At 48.8% G+C, this 16,140-nt stretch overlaps 1 protein-coding gene across 2 annotated transcripts in view; it reads left to right on the top strand.

Moving 5' to 3' along the window:
- Nucleotides 1–15,676, top strand: part of shc2 (SHC (Src homology 2 domain containing) transforming protein 2) — a 58,100-nt gene extending 42,424 nt beyond the window's left edge. For both annotated transcript variants that reach the window (XM_078198512.1, XM_078198511.1), the window contains 2 exons: nt 13,369–13,505; nt 15,183–15,676. In XM_078198512.1, the coding sequence (XP_078054638.1) occupies nt 13,369–13,497 (129 nt within the window). In that variant the 3' untranslated portion in view covers nt 13,498–13,505; nt 15,183–15,676. The remainder of the gene's footprint in view (nt 1–13,368; nt 13,506–15,182) is intronic.
- The last annotated feature ends 464 nt before the right edge of the window (nt 15,677–16,140 follow it).

Here is a 16,140-nt window from a genome sequence, read left to right as displayed (position 1 = left end):
AGTTCTCAAACACTGCATCAGATCTTTCAGAAACGAGAAGCAGAGGCAGTTACAGAATGTGAGCTGGAACGTTTGCTCAGAGGAATTTTACTCTGCCCAGAAAATACCAATCAGTTGACATTTCTCTGTTGATTAGTATTTTCTCTTGTATCGTATCCAGAACTCTATCGATTTCAGTCTTCAACATATCAACAAGAAGCAGGAGAAGGCCATTCAGCCCCTCGAACCTGCTCCGCCATTTAATAGGATCATGGCTGACCTGATAGTATCCTCAAATCCGCATCCCTCCTGCCCCTGATAATCCATCACTCCCTGAACAAGAATCTATCCACCTCTGCCTTAAAAATATTCAAAGATGCTTCCACCAAGTTCCAAAAACTCAAGACTCTGAGAGAAACTAGAATTCTCCTCATTTAGAACATAGAACAGTACAGCAGAGAACAGGCCCTTCGGCCCACGATGTTGTGCCGAGCTTTATCTGAAACCAAGATCAAGCTATCCCACTCCCTATCATCCTGGTGTGCTCCATGTGCCTATCCAATAACCACTTAAATGTTCCTAAGGTGTCTGACTCCACTATCACTGCAGGCAGTCCATTCCACACCCCAACCACTCTCTGCGTAAAGAACCTACCTCGGATATCCTTCCTATATCTTCCACCACGAACCCTATAGTTATGCCCCCTTTTAATAGCTCCATCCACCCGAGGAAATAGTCTTTGAACATTCACTCTATCTATCCCCTTCATCATTTTATAAACCTCTATTAAGTCTTCCCTCAGCCTCCTCCGCTCCAGAGAGAACAGCCCTAGCTCCCTCAACCTTTCCTCATAGGACCTACCCTCCAAACCAGGCAGCATCCTGGTAAATCTCCTCTGCACTCTTTCCAGCGCTTCCACATCCTTCCTATAGTGAGGTGACCAGAACTGCACACAATACTCCAAATGTGGTCTCACCAAGGTCCTGTACAGTTGCAGCATAACCCCACGGCTCTTAAACTCCAACCCCCTGTTAATAAAAGCTAACACACTATAGGCCTTCTTCACAGCTCTATCCACTTGAGTGGCAACCTTTAGAGATCTGTGGATATGGACCCCAAGATCTCTCTGTTCCTCCACAGTCTTCAGAACCCTACCTTTGACCCTGTAATCCACATTTAAATTGGTCCTACTAAAATGAATCACCTCACATTTATCAGGGTTAAACTCCATTTGCCATTTTTCAGCCCAGCTTTGCATCCTATCTATGTCTCTTTGCAGCCTACAACAGCCCTCCACCTCATCCACTACTCCACCAATCTTGGTGTCATCAGCAAATTTACTGATCCACCCTTCAGCCCCCTCCTCTAAATCATTAATAAAAATCACAAAGAGCAGAGGACCAAGCACTGATCCCTGTGGCACTCCGCTAGCAACCTGCCTCCAATCCGAAAATTTTCCATCCACCACCACCCTCTGTCTTCGATCAGACAGCCAGTTACCTATCCAATCGGCCAACTTTCCCTCTATCCCACACCTCCTTACTTTCATCATAAGCCGACCATGGGGGACCTTATCAAACGCCTTACTAAAATCCATGTATATGACATCAACTGCCCTACCTTCATCAACACACTTAGTTACCTCCTCAAAAAATTCAATCAAATTTGTGAGGCACGACTTGCCCTTCACGAATCCGTGCTGACTATCCCGGATTAATCCGCATCTTTCTAAATGGTCGTAAATCCCATCCCTAAGGACCTTTTCCATCAATTTACCAACCACCGAAGTAAGACTAACCGGTCTATAATTACCAAGATCATTTCTATTCCCTTTCTTAAACAGAGGAACAACATTCGCCATTCTCCAGTCCTCTGGCACCATCCCCGTGGACAGCGAGGACCCAAAGATCAAAGCCAAAGGCTCTGCAATCTCATCCCTTGCCTCCCAAAGAATCCTAGGATATATTTCATCAGGCCCAGGGGACTTATCGACCTTCACTTTATTCAAAACTGCCAGGACATCCTCCCTCCGAACATCTATTTCCTCCAGCCTAGCCTGTAACACCTTCTCTTCGTCAAAAACATGTTTTCTGTTTTCAATGAGCAACCCCTTATAAACCGAAAGAGAAAATGCTGGAAAATCTCAGCAGGTCTGGCAGCGTCTGGAAGGAGAGAAAAGAGCTGACGTTTCGAATCCAGATGACCTTTTGGTAAGGCAAAGAAGGCATTGAAAGCTTTGACAAAAGGATCATCTGGACTCGAAACATCAGCTCTTTTCTCTCCTTACAGATGCTGCCAGACCTGCTGAGATTTTCCAGCGTTTTCTCTTTTGGTTTCAGATTCCAGCATCCGCAGTAATTTGCTTTTATCCCTTATTTTAAACAGGAACCCCGTGTTCTAGATTCTCCAACAAGAGGAAACATCCTCTCCACAGCCACCCTGTCAATACCCCTCAGGATCTTGTATGTTTCAATCAAGTTGCCTCTTACTCTTCTAAACTCCAGTGGACACGGACCTAGCCTGTCCAACCTTTTCTCATAAGACAACCCGCCCATTTCAGGTATTAGTCTAACCTTGTCTGAACTGTTTCCAATGCATTTCCATCTTTCCTTAAATGTGACCAATACTGTACACAGTACTCCAGATGTGGTCTCACTAGTGTCCTGTACAACTGAAGCATAACCTCCCTACCTTTGTATTCAATCTTTGCAGTAAGTGATAACATTCTATTAGCTTTCTGAATTACTTGCTGTACCTGCACACCAGCCTTTTGTGATTCATGCCCTGGGACACCCAGATCCCTCTGTACCCTCTCACCATTCAGACTTTCTATTCTTCCTGCCAAAATGGACTATTTCACATTTCCCAGACTACCTTCCATTTGCCAGATCTTTGCCCACTCACTTAACCTTTCTATATCTTTTTGTAGACTCCTTACGTTCACTTCACAATTTACTTTCTTACCTATCTATGTGTCATCAGCAAATTTAGCAACCATTCCTTCAATCCCTTCATCCAAGTCATGTATATAACTTGTAAACAGTTGCGATCCCAGCACTGATCCCTGTGACACACCACTCAGCACATTCTGCCAACCTGAAAAAGACCCATCTATATCTACTCTTTACTTCCTGTTAGCCAGCCAATCATCTAACCAGGCCAATCTGTTACCCCCTACACCAGGAGCTTCTATTTTCTGCAATAACCTTTGATCTAACACCTTTCAAATGTCTTTGGGAAATCTAAGTCCAGTACATCCACTGGTTCCCCTTTATCTACAGCACAGGTTATTTCCTCAAAGAATTCCAATGATTTGGTTAAACATGATTTCCCTTTCACAAAACCATGTTGACTCTGCCTGATTACCTTGAGCTTATCCAAGTGCCCATCTATAATTTCCTTAATAATAGCTTTGAACAATTTCCCTGTGACAGATGTTCAGGCCTGTAGCTTCCTGCCTTCTGTCTCCCTCCCTTACTGAATAAATTACATTTGCTATCTTCCAATCTAATGGGACTTTCCCTGAATCTGGGGAATTTTGGAAAATTAAAACCGATACAACAACTCTCTCACTTCTTTGTAGGCCTTCGGATGAAGTCAATTGGATTTGTTCAATGATTGAGTTTCCACAGCCCTCCAAAGATTCTCCACCTCAGAATGAATATAGAATATAGAACAGCACAACACAGTACAGGCCCTTCGGCCCACGATGTTGTGCCAAGCTTTGTCCAAAACCAAGATCAAGCCATCTCATTCCCTATCATTCTAGTGTGCTCCATGTGCCTATCCAATAACCGCTTGAAAGTTCCTAAAGTGTCCGACTCCACTATCACAGCAGGCAGTCCATTCCACACCCATTCCATATTCTACAAGAAATTCCCCCTCCTCTCAGCCCCAAATAGCCTCTTATTCTGAAACCGTGTCCCCTGCTTCTCGATGCCCCAGGCCAGGGAAACATCTTGTCTACATCTGCCCTGTCACACCTGTAAGAATTTTATAGGTTACAATGAGGTCACCCCTCATTCTTTGAAACTAATACAGTTTCAAAGACTCCTACTATACTCCTTATACACCTATGACTGTGTGGCCAAAATTCCCCTCCAATTCAATTTTCAAGTTTGCTGATGACACCACCGTAGTGGGTCGGATCTCAAACAATGATGAGACAGAGTACAGGAATGAGATAGAGAATCTGGTGAACTGGTATGGCAACAATAATCTCTCCCTGAATGTCCACAAAAGGAAGGAGATTGTCATCAACTTCAGGAAGCACAAAGGAAAACATGCCCCTGTCTACATCAATGGGGATGAAGTAGAAAGGGTCGAGAGCTTCAAGTTTTTAGATATCCAGATCACCAACAACCTGTCCTGGTCCCCCCACACCGACACTATAGTTAAGAAAGCCCACCAACACCTCTACATTTTCAGAAGATGAAGGAAATTTGGCACGTCAGCTATGACTCTCACCAACTTTTACAGATGCACCATAGAAAGCATTCTTTCTGGTTGTATCACAGCTTGGTATGGCTCCTCCTCTGCCCAAGACTGCAAGGAACTACAAAAGGTCGTGAATATAGCCCAGTCCATCACGCAAACCAGCCTCCCATCCATTGACTCTGTCTACACTTCCCGCTGCCTCCGCAAAGCAGCCAGCATAATTAAGGACCCCACGCACCCCGGACATTCTCTCTTCCACCTTCTTTCTTCAGGAAAAAGATACAAAAGTCTGAGGTCACGTACCAACCGACTCAAGAACAGCTTCTTCCCTGCTGCTGTCAGACTTTTGAATGGACCTACCTTGCATTAAGTTGATCTTTCTCTGCACCCTAGCTATGACTGTAACACTACATTCTGCACTCTCGTGTTTCCTTCTCTATGAAAGGTATGCTTTGTTTGTATAGCGCGCAAGAAACAATACTTTTCACTGTATGTTAATACATGTGACAATAATAAATCAAATCAAATCATAAGCCAATCCCTCCTGTCCAGGCATCACTCTGGTGAGCCTCCATTGCACTCCTTCCATGGCAGCTATATCCCTTCTTCGATAAGGAGACCAAAGCTGTACACAATACTCCAGATGAGATCTACAGCAAGACATCTTTACTTCTTTACTCAAATCCCCTGGTGATGAAGGCCAATGTCCCATTTGCCTTCCTAATTATTTCTTGCACCTGCATGCTGGCTTCTACTGACTCAGTAACAAGGACATCCAGGTCCTTTTGGACATCCGCACTCCCCAACCTCTCACTATTTAAGAAATATTCTGTCGGGATTCCTATACTATCCGCCCGGTTCTCTTTGACAGTCTGATGGTCACCCATTCCATTTCTGCCTCTATGCTCCAAGTAAGAAGTCTCTCAAAACCAGGTTAATGTCCAACAGGTTTATTTGGAATCACTCACCTGATGAAGGGGCAGCGCTCCGAAAGCTTGTGATTCCAAATAAACCGGTTCATTTAACCTGGTCATAGAGTCATAGAGGTTTACAGCACGGAAACAAGTCCTTTGGCCCAACTTGTCCATGCCGCCCTTTTTTTTAAACCCCTAAGCTAGTCCCAATTGCCCGCATTTGGCCCATATCCCTCTATACCCATCGTACCCATGCAACTGTCTAAACGCTTTTCAAAAGACAAAATTTGACCTGCCTCCACTACTGCCTTTGGCAACTTGTTCCAGACACTCAGCACCCTGTGTGTGAAAAAATTGCCCCTCTGGACACTTTTGTATCTCTCCCCTCTCACCTTAAACCTATGCCCTCTATGACTCCTTTGGGAAAAGATATTGACTATCTAGCTGATCTGTGCCCCTCATTATTTTATAGACCTCTATAAGATCACCCCTCAGTCTCCTACACTCCAGAGAAAAAAGTCCCAGTCTATCCAGCCTCTCCTTATAACTGGTGTTGTGAGACTTCTTACTGTGCCCACCCCGGTCCAACGCCGGCATCTCCACCTCTATGCTCTTAGCCTGTGGTGTGACCACCCCTCAGAACGTGCTATTGGCCTGTCTCTCAGCCTTGTAGATGTGTCACAGTGACTCCAGCCGCTACCCAAGCGCTGAAACCCAGAGCTCGAGTTTCTGCAGCTGGTGACACTTTCTGCACAGGTGGTCAGCTGGGTATCATTCATAACTACCCAAATACCACAGGAACTTAATCCAGGGAGCAAGCTGCCAATGCCTTTACGAAGGGGCAGCGCTCCGAAAGCTAGTGGCTTTTGCTACCAAATAAACTTGTTGGACTTTAACCTGGTGTTGTGAGACTTCTTACTGTGCCTTTACCTTACCAGGGTTAACTTTATTTTACTTTTTTAACTTTTGTTTACTTATATTAACGTTATTTTATTTGGCTTTAACTTAATGAACCTTATAACTATTGATAAATAATACTGGTACTGATAAATCTAATTAATACTTAATACACTTTACTAGTTGCAATTAACCTTAAAGAACTTCTTTCCAATGTGTCCTGAATTCTTACTGCAATGTCTTCAAGCAGGCCATTGAGGTTGGTCTATTGGAATATGAACACCCTGATTAAGGAGTGGGTTGGCACGATGGCACAGTGGTTAGCATTGCTGCCTCACAGCGTGAGGGACCTGGGTTCGATTCCCAGCTTGGGTCGCTGTCTGTGTGGAGTTTGCACATTCTCCCCGTGTCTGTGTGGGTTTCCTCCGGGTGCTCTGGTTTCCTCCCACAGTCTGAAAGATGTGCTGGTTAGATGCATTGTTCCACACACATGAGGACGGTCTAAACTGGGATCTTGGGTTCATGTCACACTATCGGTAACCCCCACAGCTTGTCTCCTGGACTTGCAGAATCTCACTGGCTGTCCTGTCTGGAGACAATACACATCTCTCTTTAACCTGTGCTTAATGCTCCCTCCACTCACATTGTCTGTATCTTTAAGACCGAGTTGGTTGTAGAGATTCACAGTCTAATCAGTATTCTGTAACTTGATTTTGTGTCTCTGTGCCCTGTTTGAGAGCAGATATCCACTCCATCTGCCAAAGGAGCAGCGCTCTGAAAGCTAATGGCATTTGCTACCAAATAAACCTGTTGGACTTTAACCTGGTGTTGTTAAAATCTTACTGTGTTCACCCCAGTCCAACGCCAGCATCACCACATCATAGGTGCATTGAGCCAAACAGGCACCGGACTGTGGCGACGAGAGGAATTTCACAGTAACCTCATTGCAGTGTTAATGTAAACCTTGTGACCATCAAAAGATGTCCCTGATTAAGGAGTCAATTGATGGGCCAATCGGGGAGTTCTTTCCTTGTATTTAATTGGGAATGTCAGTTCCTCTGGCACTCCCAAAGGTAGACTGCTGACTGCGAGCACTCTCTGCACTGCTGTTGGAATTGTGAATAAAGGGACTCTGGTGAAGGGACTTTGCCTCCAATGACTTATGATACTCATGTGAACCGAATTCACTGCTCACTCAGTCTGCGTCTTACTCAGGGGTAGTCTCTGAATACGCATCCCTTGGCTGCTCTTTCAACTATTTATTTACTGTTTTCTCACGCTGCACATCAGTGTACAGCTTTGTCATTGCAGATAGCTCCAAACGCAGCTCGTCCTGAAATAGCCTATCATAACTGCTCATGTTTTTCCAGAGACACACATCAGATTGTCAAAGAGTTTTCCAAGACATTAATCTTTTGGAGTATCTCTGGCTGTGTTTCAGGTTGATTTCTCCCCACTCAGCTGTGAGATGAACATTCTTCCATGAGGCTTCTCCTTGTTGTTCCCTCCCAGCTGCTGGCATAGTCCTGGAAACACCAACGTCTTTGGAAAGGGAATCACTTGGGACTTCCGGCCCTGGTGTCCCATAGAGATATATTACTGGAGCTTCCAGAAAGTTCTGTGCCTCTTTGGCACCCTCATGTAGTTTGTTTGAGTATTGTCTTTAGCATTTTTGCCCTTTTGTTGGGGACTTTCTCTGTCTCCTCCACTTGAAGATGAAAACATTTGTCAAAGTTAGAAAGATTTAGCCACCCTCACTGGGCTCTTGGCGCTGGGCAATGGCACTGGGCGACGGCGCTGGGTGATGGGCGTTGGCACTGGGCGATGGTGCTGGATGACGGGCACTGGGCGATGGCGGTGGGCTCTGGGCAATGGCCCTGGGCAATGGCGATGGGTGATGGGTGCTGAGCAATGGTGCTGGGTGATGGCGATGGGTGATGGCACTGGGCGATGGGTGCTGGGCGATGGGCTCTGGTGATGGGCGCTGGTGCTGGGCAATGGTGCTGGGCGATGGGCTCTGGTGATGGGCGATGGCGATGGGTGCTGGGCGATGGGTGCTGGGCGATGGGCTCTGGTGATGGGCGATGGCGATGGGTGCTGGGCGATGGTGCTGGGCGATGGGGCTGGGCAATGGGTGCTGGGCACTCGGTGCTGGGCGATTATGATGGGTGATGGACTCTGGATGCTGGGCGATGGGCAATGGGGCTGGGCGCTAGGCGATGGGTGCTGGGCACTCGGAGCTGGGCGATGGGGCTGGGCAATGGGTGCCGGGCACTTGGTGCTGGAGGCTGGGCGATGGGGCTGGGCGATGGTGATGGGTGATGGACTCTGGATACTGGGCGATGGGCAGTGGGGCTGGGCACTGGCGCTGGACGCTAGGTGATGGGTGCTGGGCACTCAGTGCTGGGCGATGGGGCTGGGCGATGGGTAATGGGGCTGGGCGCTAGGCGATGGGAGCTGGGCGCTGGGCGATGGGGCTGGGCACTGGCGCTGGGCGCTAGATGATGGGTGCTGGGCACTCAGTGATGGGGCTGGGTGCTGGGCGATGGGGCTGGACAATGGGGCTGGGTGCTGGACGATGGCGCTGGGTGATGGGTGATGCTGCTGGCCTCCTGGGAGATTCTATGGAGTGTGAAACTTTGCTGATGGATTTTCTCCGTGTTTTCTTGGCTGGATTCTGAGCCTCTTTCACTCGTGAATCCGTTGGAGATTTTCAGCTGTCCGGTGCGGTTGAGGGTTTTTGTTCTCTGGCTGTTGCTATATGGAAATGATTGAAAGGGTGCAGAGAAGATTTACAAGGATGTTGCCTGGATTGGTTGGCATGCCTTATGAGGATAGGCTGAGGGAGCTCGGTCTTTTCTCCTTGGAGAGACGAAGGATGAGAGGTGACCTGATAGAGGTATATAAGATGTTGAGAGGTATAGATCGGGTGGATTCTCAGAGGCTTTTTCCCAGGGCTGAAATGGCTGCTACGAGAGGACACAGGTTTAAGGTGCTGGGGGGTAGGTACAGGGGAGATGTTAGGGGGAAGTTTTTCACACAGAGGGTGGTGGGCGAGTGGAATCGGCTGCCGTCAGTGGTGGTGGAGGCAAACTTGATAGGGTCTTTTCAGAGACTTCTGGATGAGTACATGGGACTTAATAGGATTGAGGGTTATAGGTAAGCCTATATATAAGCCTCGGTAGGTAGGGACATGACCGGCGCAACTTGTGGGCCGAAGGGCCTGTTTGTGCTATATTTTTTCTATGTTCTATATTATAAAGATTTTGGTTACAGAATGCATCAATTAAAGAAATCTTTGCCGTTTTTTTATATGTTAACAATATTTTTATGAACGAATTGTAACTGTGAACATTCCGAGCGATGTCTCCATGTTAGTGAGGGATCACTTTGGGACCAGTGACCATAATTCTATTACTTTTAAGATAGCTATGGAGAATGATAGGTCTGGCCCAAAAATTAAAATTCTAAATTGGGGCAAGGCCAATTTTGATGGTATCAGACAGGAACTTTCAAAAGTTAATTGGGGGAGTCTGTGGGAAGGCAAAGGGATGTCTGGTAAGTGGCATGCTTTCAAAAGTGTGTTAACCAGGGTTCAGGGTAAACACATTCCTCTTAGAGTGGAGGGCAAGGCCGGCAGAAGTCGGGAACCCTGGATGACTCGGAATATTGAGGCCCTGGTCAAGAAAAAGAAAGAGGCACATGACATGCATCGGCAGCTGGGATCAAGTGAATCCCTTGAAGAGTATAGGGGGTGTAGGAGTAGAGTTAAGAGAGAAATCAGGAGGGCAAAAAGGGGACACAAGATTGTTTTGGCAGATAAGGCAAAGGAGAATCCAAAGAGCTTCAACAAATACATAAAGAGCAAAAGAGTAACTAGGGAGAGAGTAGGGCCTCTTAAGGATCAACAAGGTCATCTATGTGCGGATCCACAAGAGATGGGTGAGATCCTAAATGAATATTTCTCATCAGTATTTACTGTTGAGAAAAGCATGGATGTTAGGGAACTTGGGGAAATAAATAGTGATCAACGAACAAAGAACAGTACAGCACAGGAAACAGGCCCTTCGGCCCTCCAAGCCTGTGCCGCTCCTTGGTCCAACTAGACCAATCGTTTGTATCCCTCCATTCCCAGGCTGCTCATGTGACTATCCAGGTAAGTCTTAAACGATGTCAGCGTGCCTGCCTCCACCACCCAACTTGGCAGCGCATTCCAGGCCCCCACCACCCTCTGTGTAAAAAACGTCCCTCTGATGTCTGAGTTATACTTCGCCCCTCTCAGCTTGAGCCCGTGACCCCTCGTGATCGTCACCTCCGACCTGGGAAAAAGCTTCCCACTGTTCACCCTATCTATACCCTTCATAATCTTGTATACCTCTATTAGATCTCCCCTCATTCTCCGTCTTTCCAAGGAGAACAACCCCAGTCTACCCAATCTCTCCTCATAGCTAAGACCCTCCATACCAGGCAACATCCTGGTAAACCTTCTCTGCACTCTCTCCAATGCCTCCACGTCCTTCTGGTAGTGCGGCGACCAGAACTGGACGCAGTACTCCAAATGTGGCCTAACCAGCGTTCTATACAGCTGCATCATCAGACTCCAGCTTTTATACTCTATACCCCGTCCTATAAAGGCAAGCATACCATATGCCTTCTTCACCACCTTCTCCACCTGTGTTGCCACCTTCAAGGATTTGTGGACTTGCACACCTAGGTCCCTCTGTGTTTCTATACTCCTGATGACTCTGCCATTTATTGTATAACTCCTCCCTACATTATTTCTTCCAAAATGCATCACTTCGCATTTATCCGGATTAAACTCTTGAGGAGTGTACATATTACAGAGAAGAAGGTGCTGGAAGTCTTAAAACGCATCAAGGTAGATAAATGCCCGGGACCTGATGAAATGTATCCCAGGACGTTGTGGGAGGCTAGGGCGGAAATTGCGGGTCCCCTAGCAGAGATATTTGAATCAATGATAGTCACGAGTGAGGTGCCTGAAGATTGGAGAGTGGCAAACGTTGTGCCTTTGTTAAAAAAGGGCTGCAGGGAAAAGCCTGGGAACGACAGGCCAGTGAGCCTCACATCTGTGGTGGGTAAATTGTTGGAAGGTATTTTGAGAGACAGGATCTACAGGCATTTAGAGACGCAAGGACTGATTAGGGACAGTCAGCATGGCTGTGTGAGTGGAAAAATCATGTCTCACAAATCTGATTGAGTTTTTTGAAGGAGTAACCACGAAGGTAGATGAGGGCGGTGCAGTTGATGTTGTCTACGTGGACTTTAGCAAGGTCTTTGATAAGGTCCCACATGGTAGGTTGTTGCATAAGTTTAAATCTCACGGGATCCAGGGTGAGGTATCTAAATGGATACAAAATTGGCTTCTTGACAGAAGCCAGAAGTTGGTTGCAGAGAATTGTTTTTCAAACTGGAGGCCTGTGACCAGTGGTGTGCCTCAGGGATCAGTGCTGGGTCCACTGTTATTTGTCATCTATATTAATGATTTGGATGAGAATATAGGAGGCATGGTTAGTAAGTTTGCAGATGACACCAAGATTGGTGGTATAGTGGACAGTGAAGAAAGTTATCTCCAATTGCAACGGGATCTTGATCAATTGGGCCAGTGGGCTGACGAATGGCAGATGGAGTTTAATTTAGACAAATGTGAGGTGATGCATTTTGGTAGATTGAACCAGGGCAGGACTTGCTCAGTTAATGGTAGGGCGTTGGGGAGAGTTACAGAACAAAGAGATCTAGGGGTACATGTTCATAGCTCCTTGAAAGTGGAGTCACAGGTGGACAGAGCGGTGAAGAAGGCATTTGGCATGCTTAGTTTCATCGGTCAGAACATTGAATACAGGAGTCGGAACGTCTTGTTGAAGTTGTACAAGACATTGGTGAGGCCACACTTGGAATGCTGTGAGCAGTTCTGGTCACCCTATTATAGAAAGGATATTATTAAACTAGAAAGAGTACAGAAAAGGTTTACGAGGATGCTACCAGGACGTGATGGTTTGAGTTATAAGGAGAGGCTGAGTAGACTAGGACTGTTTTCTCTGGAGCTTAGGAGGCTGAGGGGTGACTTTATAGAGGTCTATAAAATAATGAGGGGCACAGACAAGGTAGAAAGTCAATATCTTTTCCCAAAGGTAGGGGAGTCTAAAACTAGAGGGCATAGGTTTAAGGTGAGAGGGGAGAGATACAAAAGTGCCCAGAGGGGCAATTTTTTCACACAGAGGGTGGTGAGTGTCTGGAACAAGCTGCCAGAGGCAGTAGTAGAGGCAGGTACAATTTTGTCTTTTAAAAAGCATTTGAATAGTTACATGGGTACGATGGGTATGGAGGGATATGGGCCAAATGCGGGCAATTGGGATTAGCTTCGGGGTTTTAACAAAAAAGGGCAGCATGGACAAGTTGGGCCGAAGGGCCTGTTTCCATGCTGTAAACCTCTATGACTCTATGTCTGACTAACGCAACCTGAGCCAGGCTCCAGATACCTCACTGAAGGGGCAATGCCCAATCCCACATTCACCCAGCTATATACCAGACCCTTATACTACACCTGCCTCACTCCTTCTGCTAGCCACCTTGCCTCCCGGCCCCCACCTCCCCACCCTCCCCATCCCACCCCCATCTTCACCGCCAGCCTCACCTTGTCACCCTCATCCTTTCCCCACTTCCCCACCCTCCCCATCCCCATCCCACCCCCATCTTCACCGCCAGCCTCACCTTGTCACCCTCATCCTTTCCCCACTTCCCCACCCTCCCCATCTCCAGTCCACCCCCACCCCGCCCCCACCTCCCCACCCCTCCCCATCCCCAGTTCCCCCCCCCCCACCCCACCCCCAGCCTCACCTTGTCACCCTCACCCTGCCCCTACTTCCCCACCCTCCCCATCCCCAGTCCACACCCACCCCGCCCCCACCTCTCCATCCGCAGTCCACCCCAACCCCACCCCCGCCTTCCCACCCCTCCCCATCCCCAGACCACCTCCCCATCCTATCCCCACCTTCACCCCCCCCAGCCTCACCTTGTCACCCCCACCCTCCCCATCCCCAGTCCACCCCCTCGCCTCCTCCCTTCCCCCCACTCACCTCCTCCACCTCTGCCCTGTGGCTCTAACGCTGTTTGTTCTTTGCAGGTTCGGACGAAGGATTTACAGTTTGAGAATATCACTCACCTGATTAATTATCACTTTGAGAGTGAGGTTCCCATTGTTGCTGCTGAGAGTGAAGTTCGTCTGAAACAGATCATACCGAGGAGACACTGAGTGCGGCTGTAAGTGTCACTGAGTCTGCCTTAGAGACTAATTGAAGAGGAAGGTGTTAGCGAGAGAGCAGAGGGGGGAGGTCACACGCAGCAACCTCCCCTGCTTAGTGTTCTCCAGAAATTGAATCCTGGGCTTTCAAATGTGGCCTCTGCGACTGGGAGAATCACAGACACATCCGAGATACACAGACCGGGAGACAGGGATAGGGAGGGGTGTAGGGGCTGGAGGAGGTTACAGAGATAGGGAGCGGTGTAGGGGCTGGAGGAGGTTACAAAGATAGGGAGGGGTGTAGGGGCTGGAGGAGGTTACAGATAGGGAGGGGTGTAGGGGCTGGAGGAGGTTACGGAGATAGGGAAGGGTGTAGGGGCTGGAGGAGGTTACAGATAGGGAGGGGTGTAGGGGCTAGAGGAGGTTACAGATAGGGAGGGGTGTAGGGGCTAGAGGAGGTTACAGATAGGGAGGGGTGTAGGGGCTGGAGGAGGTTACAGAGATAGGGAGGGGGTGTAGGGACTGGAGGAGATTACAGATAGGGGTGTAGGGGCTGAAGGAGGTTACAGGTAGGGAGGGGGTGTAGGGGTTGGAGGACGTTACAGATAGGGAGGGGTGTAGGGGCTGGAGGAGGTTGCAGTGATAGGGAGGGGGTGTAGGGACTGGAGGAGATTACAGATAGGGGTATAGGGGCTGGAGGAGGTTACAGAGATGGGGAGGGGGTGTCGGGGCTGGAGGACATTACAGATAGGGAGGGGTGTAGGGGCTGGAGGAGGTTACAGATAGGGAGGGGTGTAGGGGCTGGAGGAGGTTACAGAGATAGGGAGGGGGTGGAGGGGACTGGAGGAGGTTACAGAGATAGGGAGGGGGTGTAGGGGCTGGAGGAGGTTACAGAGATAGGGAGGGGGCGTAGGGGCTGGAGGCAGTTACAGAGATAGGGAGGGGTGTAGGGGCTGGAGGAGGTTACAGAGATAGGGAGGGGGTGTAGGGGCTGGAGGAGGTTACAGAGATAGGGAGGGGGTGTAGGGGCTGGAGGCGGTTACAGAGATAGGGAGGGGGCGTAGGGGCTGGAGGCGGTTACAGAGATAGGGAGGGGGCGTAGGGGTTGGAGGCGGTTACAGAGATAGGGAGGGGGCGTAGGGGTTGGAGGCGGTTACAGAGATAGGGAGGGGGCGTAGGGGTTGGAGGCGGTTACAGAGATAGGGAGGGGGTGTAGGGGCTGGAGGCGGTTACAGAGATAGGGAGGGGGCGTAGGGGTTGGAGGCGGTTACAGAGATAGGGAGGGGGTGTAGGGGCTGGAGGAGGTTACAGTGATAGGGAGGGGGTGTAGGGGCTGGAGGCGGTTACAGAGACAGGGAGGGGGTGTAGGGGCTGGAGGCGGTTACAGAGATAGGGAGGGGGTGTAGGGGCTGGAGGCGGTTACAGAGATAGGGAGGGGGTGTAGGGGCTGGAGGAGGTTACAGTGATAGGGAGGGGGTGTAGGGGCTGGAGGCGGTTACAGAGATAGGGAGGGGGTGTAGGGGCTGGAGGAGGTTACAGTGATAGGGAGGGGGTGTAGGGGCTGGAGGAGGTTACAGTGATAGAGAGAGGTGAGGACATGGATTTGAACACGGGGGATGCTATCGATCTTGTTTCTCTTGCTGTTGCGAATGTCACTATTGTTCCGACCTTTATTCAGCTTTCTGTGTTTCTCACAGGGAGTGGATGATGAGATGTGAACATCACGCTGAATTCTGAAGATTTCTGGAGGTTTTAGTTGGGAATTGGATATACCTGAGCAGCAGGAGTTGCTCTGATTATAAACGGGTGTGCCGGTGTTTCCAGGAGGGATGAGATTCCTCTCTGCCTCTGTCTGTCTCTCCCCTGGCTGCTGCTTCTCTGATAATGTTACTTACTGCAATCAGAGAGTCATCATCAAAACCTCAACAAAGAATCAACTCAACTTGAAAAGTAAATGTTAATATTGTGAACAGGACATCTCGCCATGACCAGGATAAACAGGTGGAAGGAATCGTGACTTTTGGGACTGTTTGTGTGCGAGTGTCAGCTCCTGAACAGCTCACAGCGGGTAGTAGGGATGACCCACCCTCGGCTGGGACGACAGTGTCTGTGTGTCTCTTGTCCAAATATCAATTTACAGATTGTGAAGCCAGCAGCTGAGCTGGTTGGTCCGGCGCTGGAGATTGTGGGTCAGGGAGTGGGTGGGGGTGGGTGTGGATTTGCTGGGGAAAGGGATTGGATTGGGGGAGAGACATTCTCCAACAACCCCACATGGGAAAATCCAAAGAAACTAAACATGGGAATGAGTATCGGGCGACACTGTGGAAGAGCAGCCTCGACACTGCTGGTTAGGTGGAATTGTCGCTTCAGTTCTCCAGGATTTGAGACGCTGATGGAGGAATGTGAATATCCTGTTCCTGTTTCATCATCCAGAGAAAATCCACAAACAGTTCTGTAAAACTGATTTGGGGACCAAATACTGGTGAGGGGTCTGTTCCTGTCTCCCCTCTCTCTGTCTCCCCCTCTCTCTCTGTCTCCCCCTCTCTCTGCCTCACTCTGTCTCCCCCTTTCTCTCTGTCTCCCTCTCTCCGCCTCACTCTCTCTCTGTTTCTCTGTCTCTCTCTCTGTCTCCCCCTCTCTGTCTCTCTCTCTCTC

This window comes from Mustelus asterias, chromosome 26, assembly GCF_964213995.1.
Source record: "Mustelus asterias chromosome 26, sMusAst1.hap1.1, whole genome shotgun sequence".
Lineage (NCBI taxonomy): Eukaryota > Metazoa > Chordata > Chondrichthyes > Carcharhiniformes > Triakidae > Mustelus > Mustelus asterias.
This window is presented reverse-complemented; position numbering and strand designations above follow the sequence as displayed.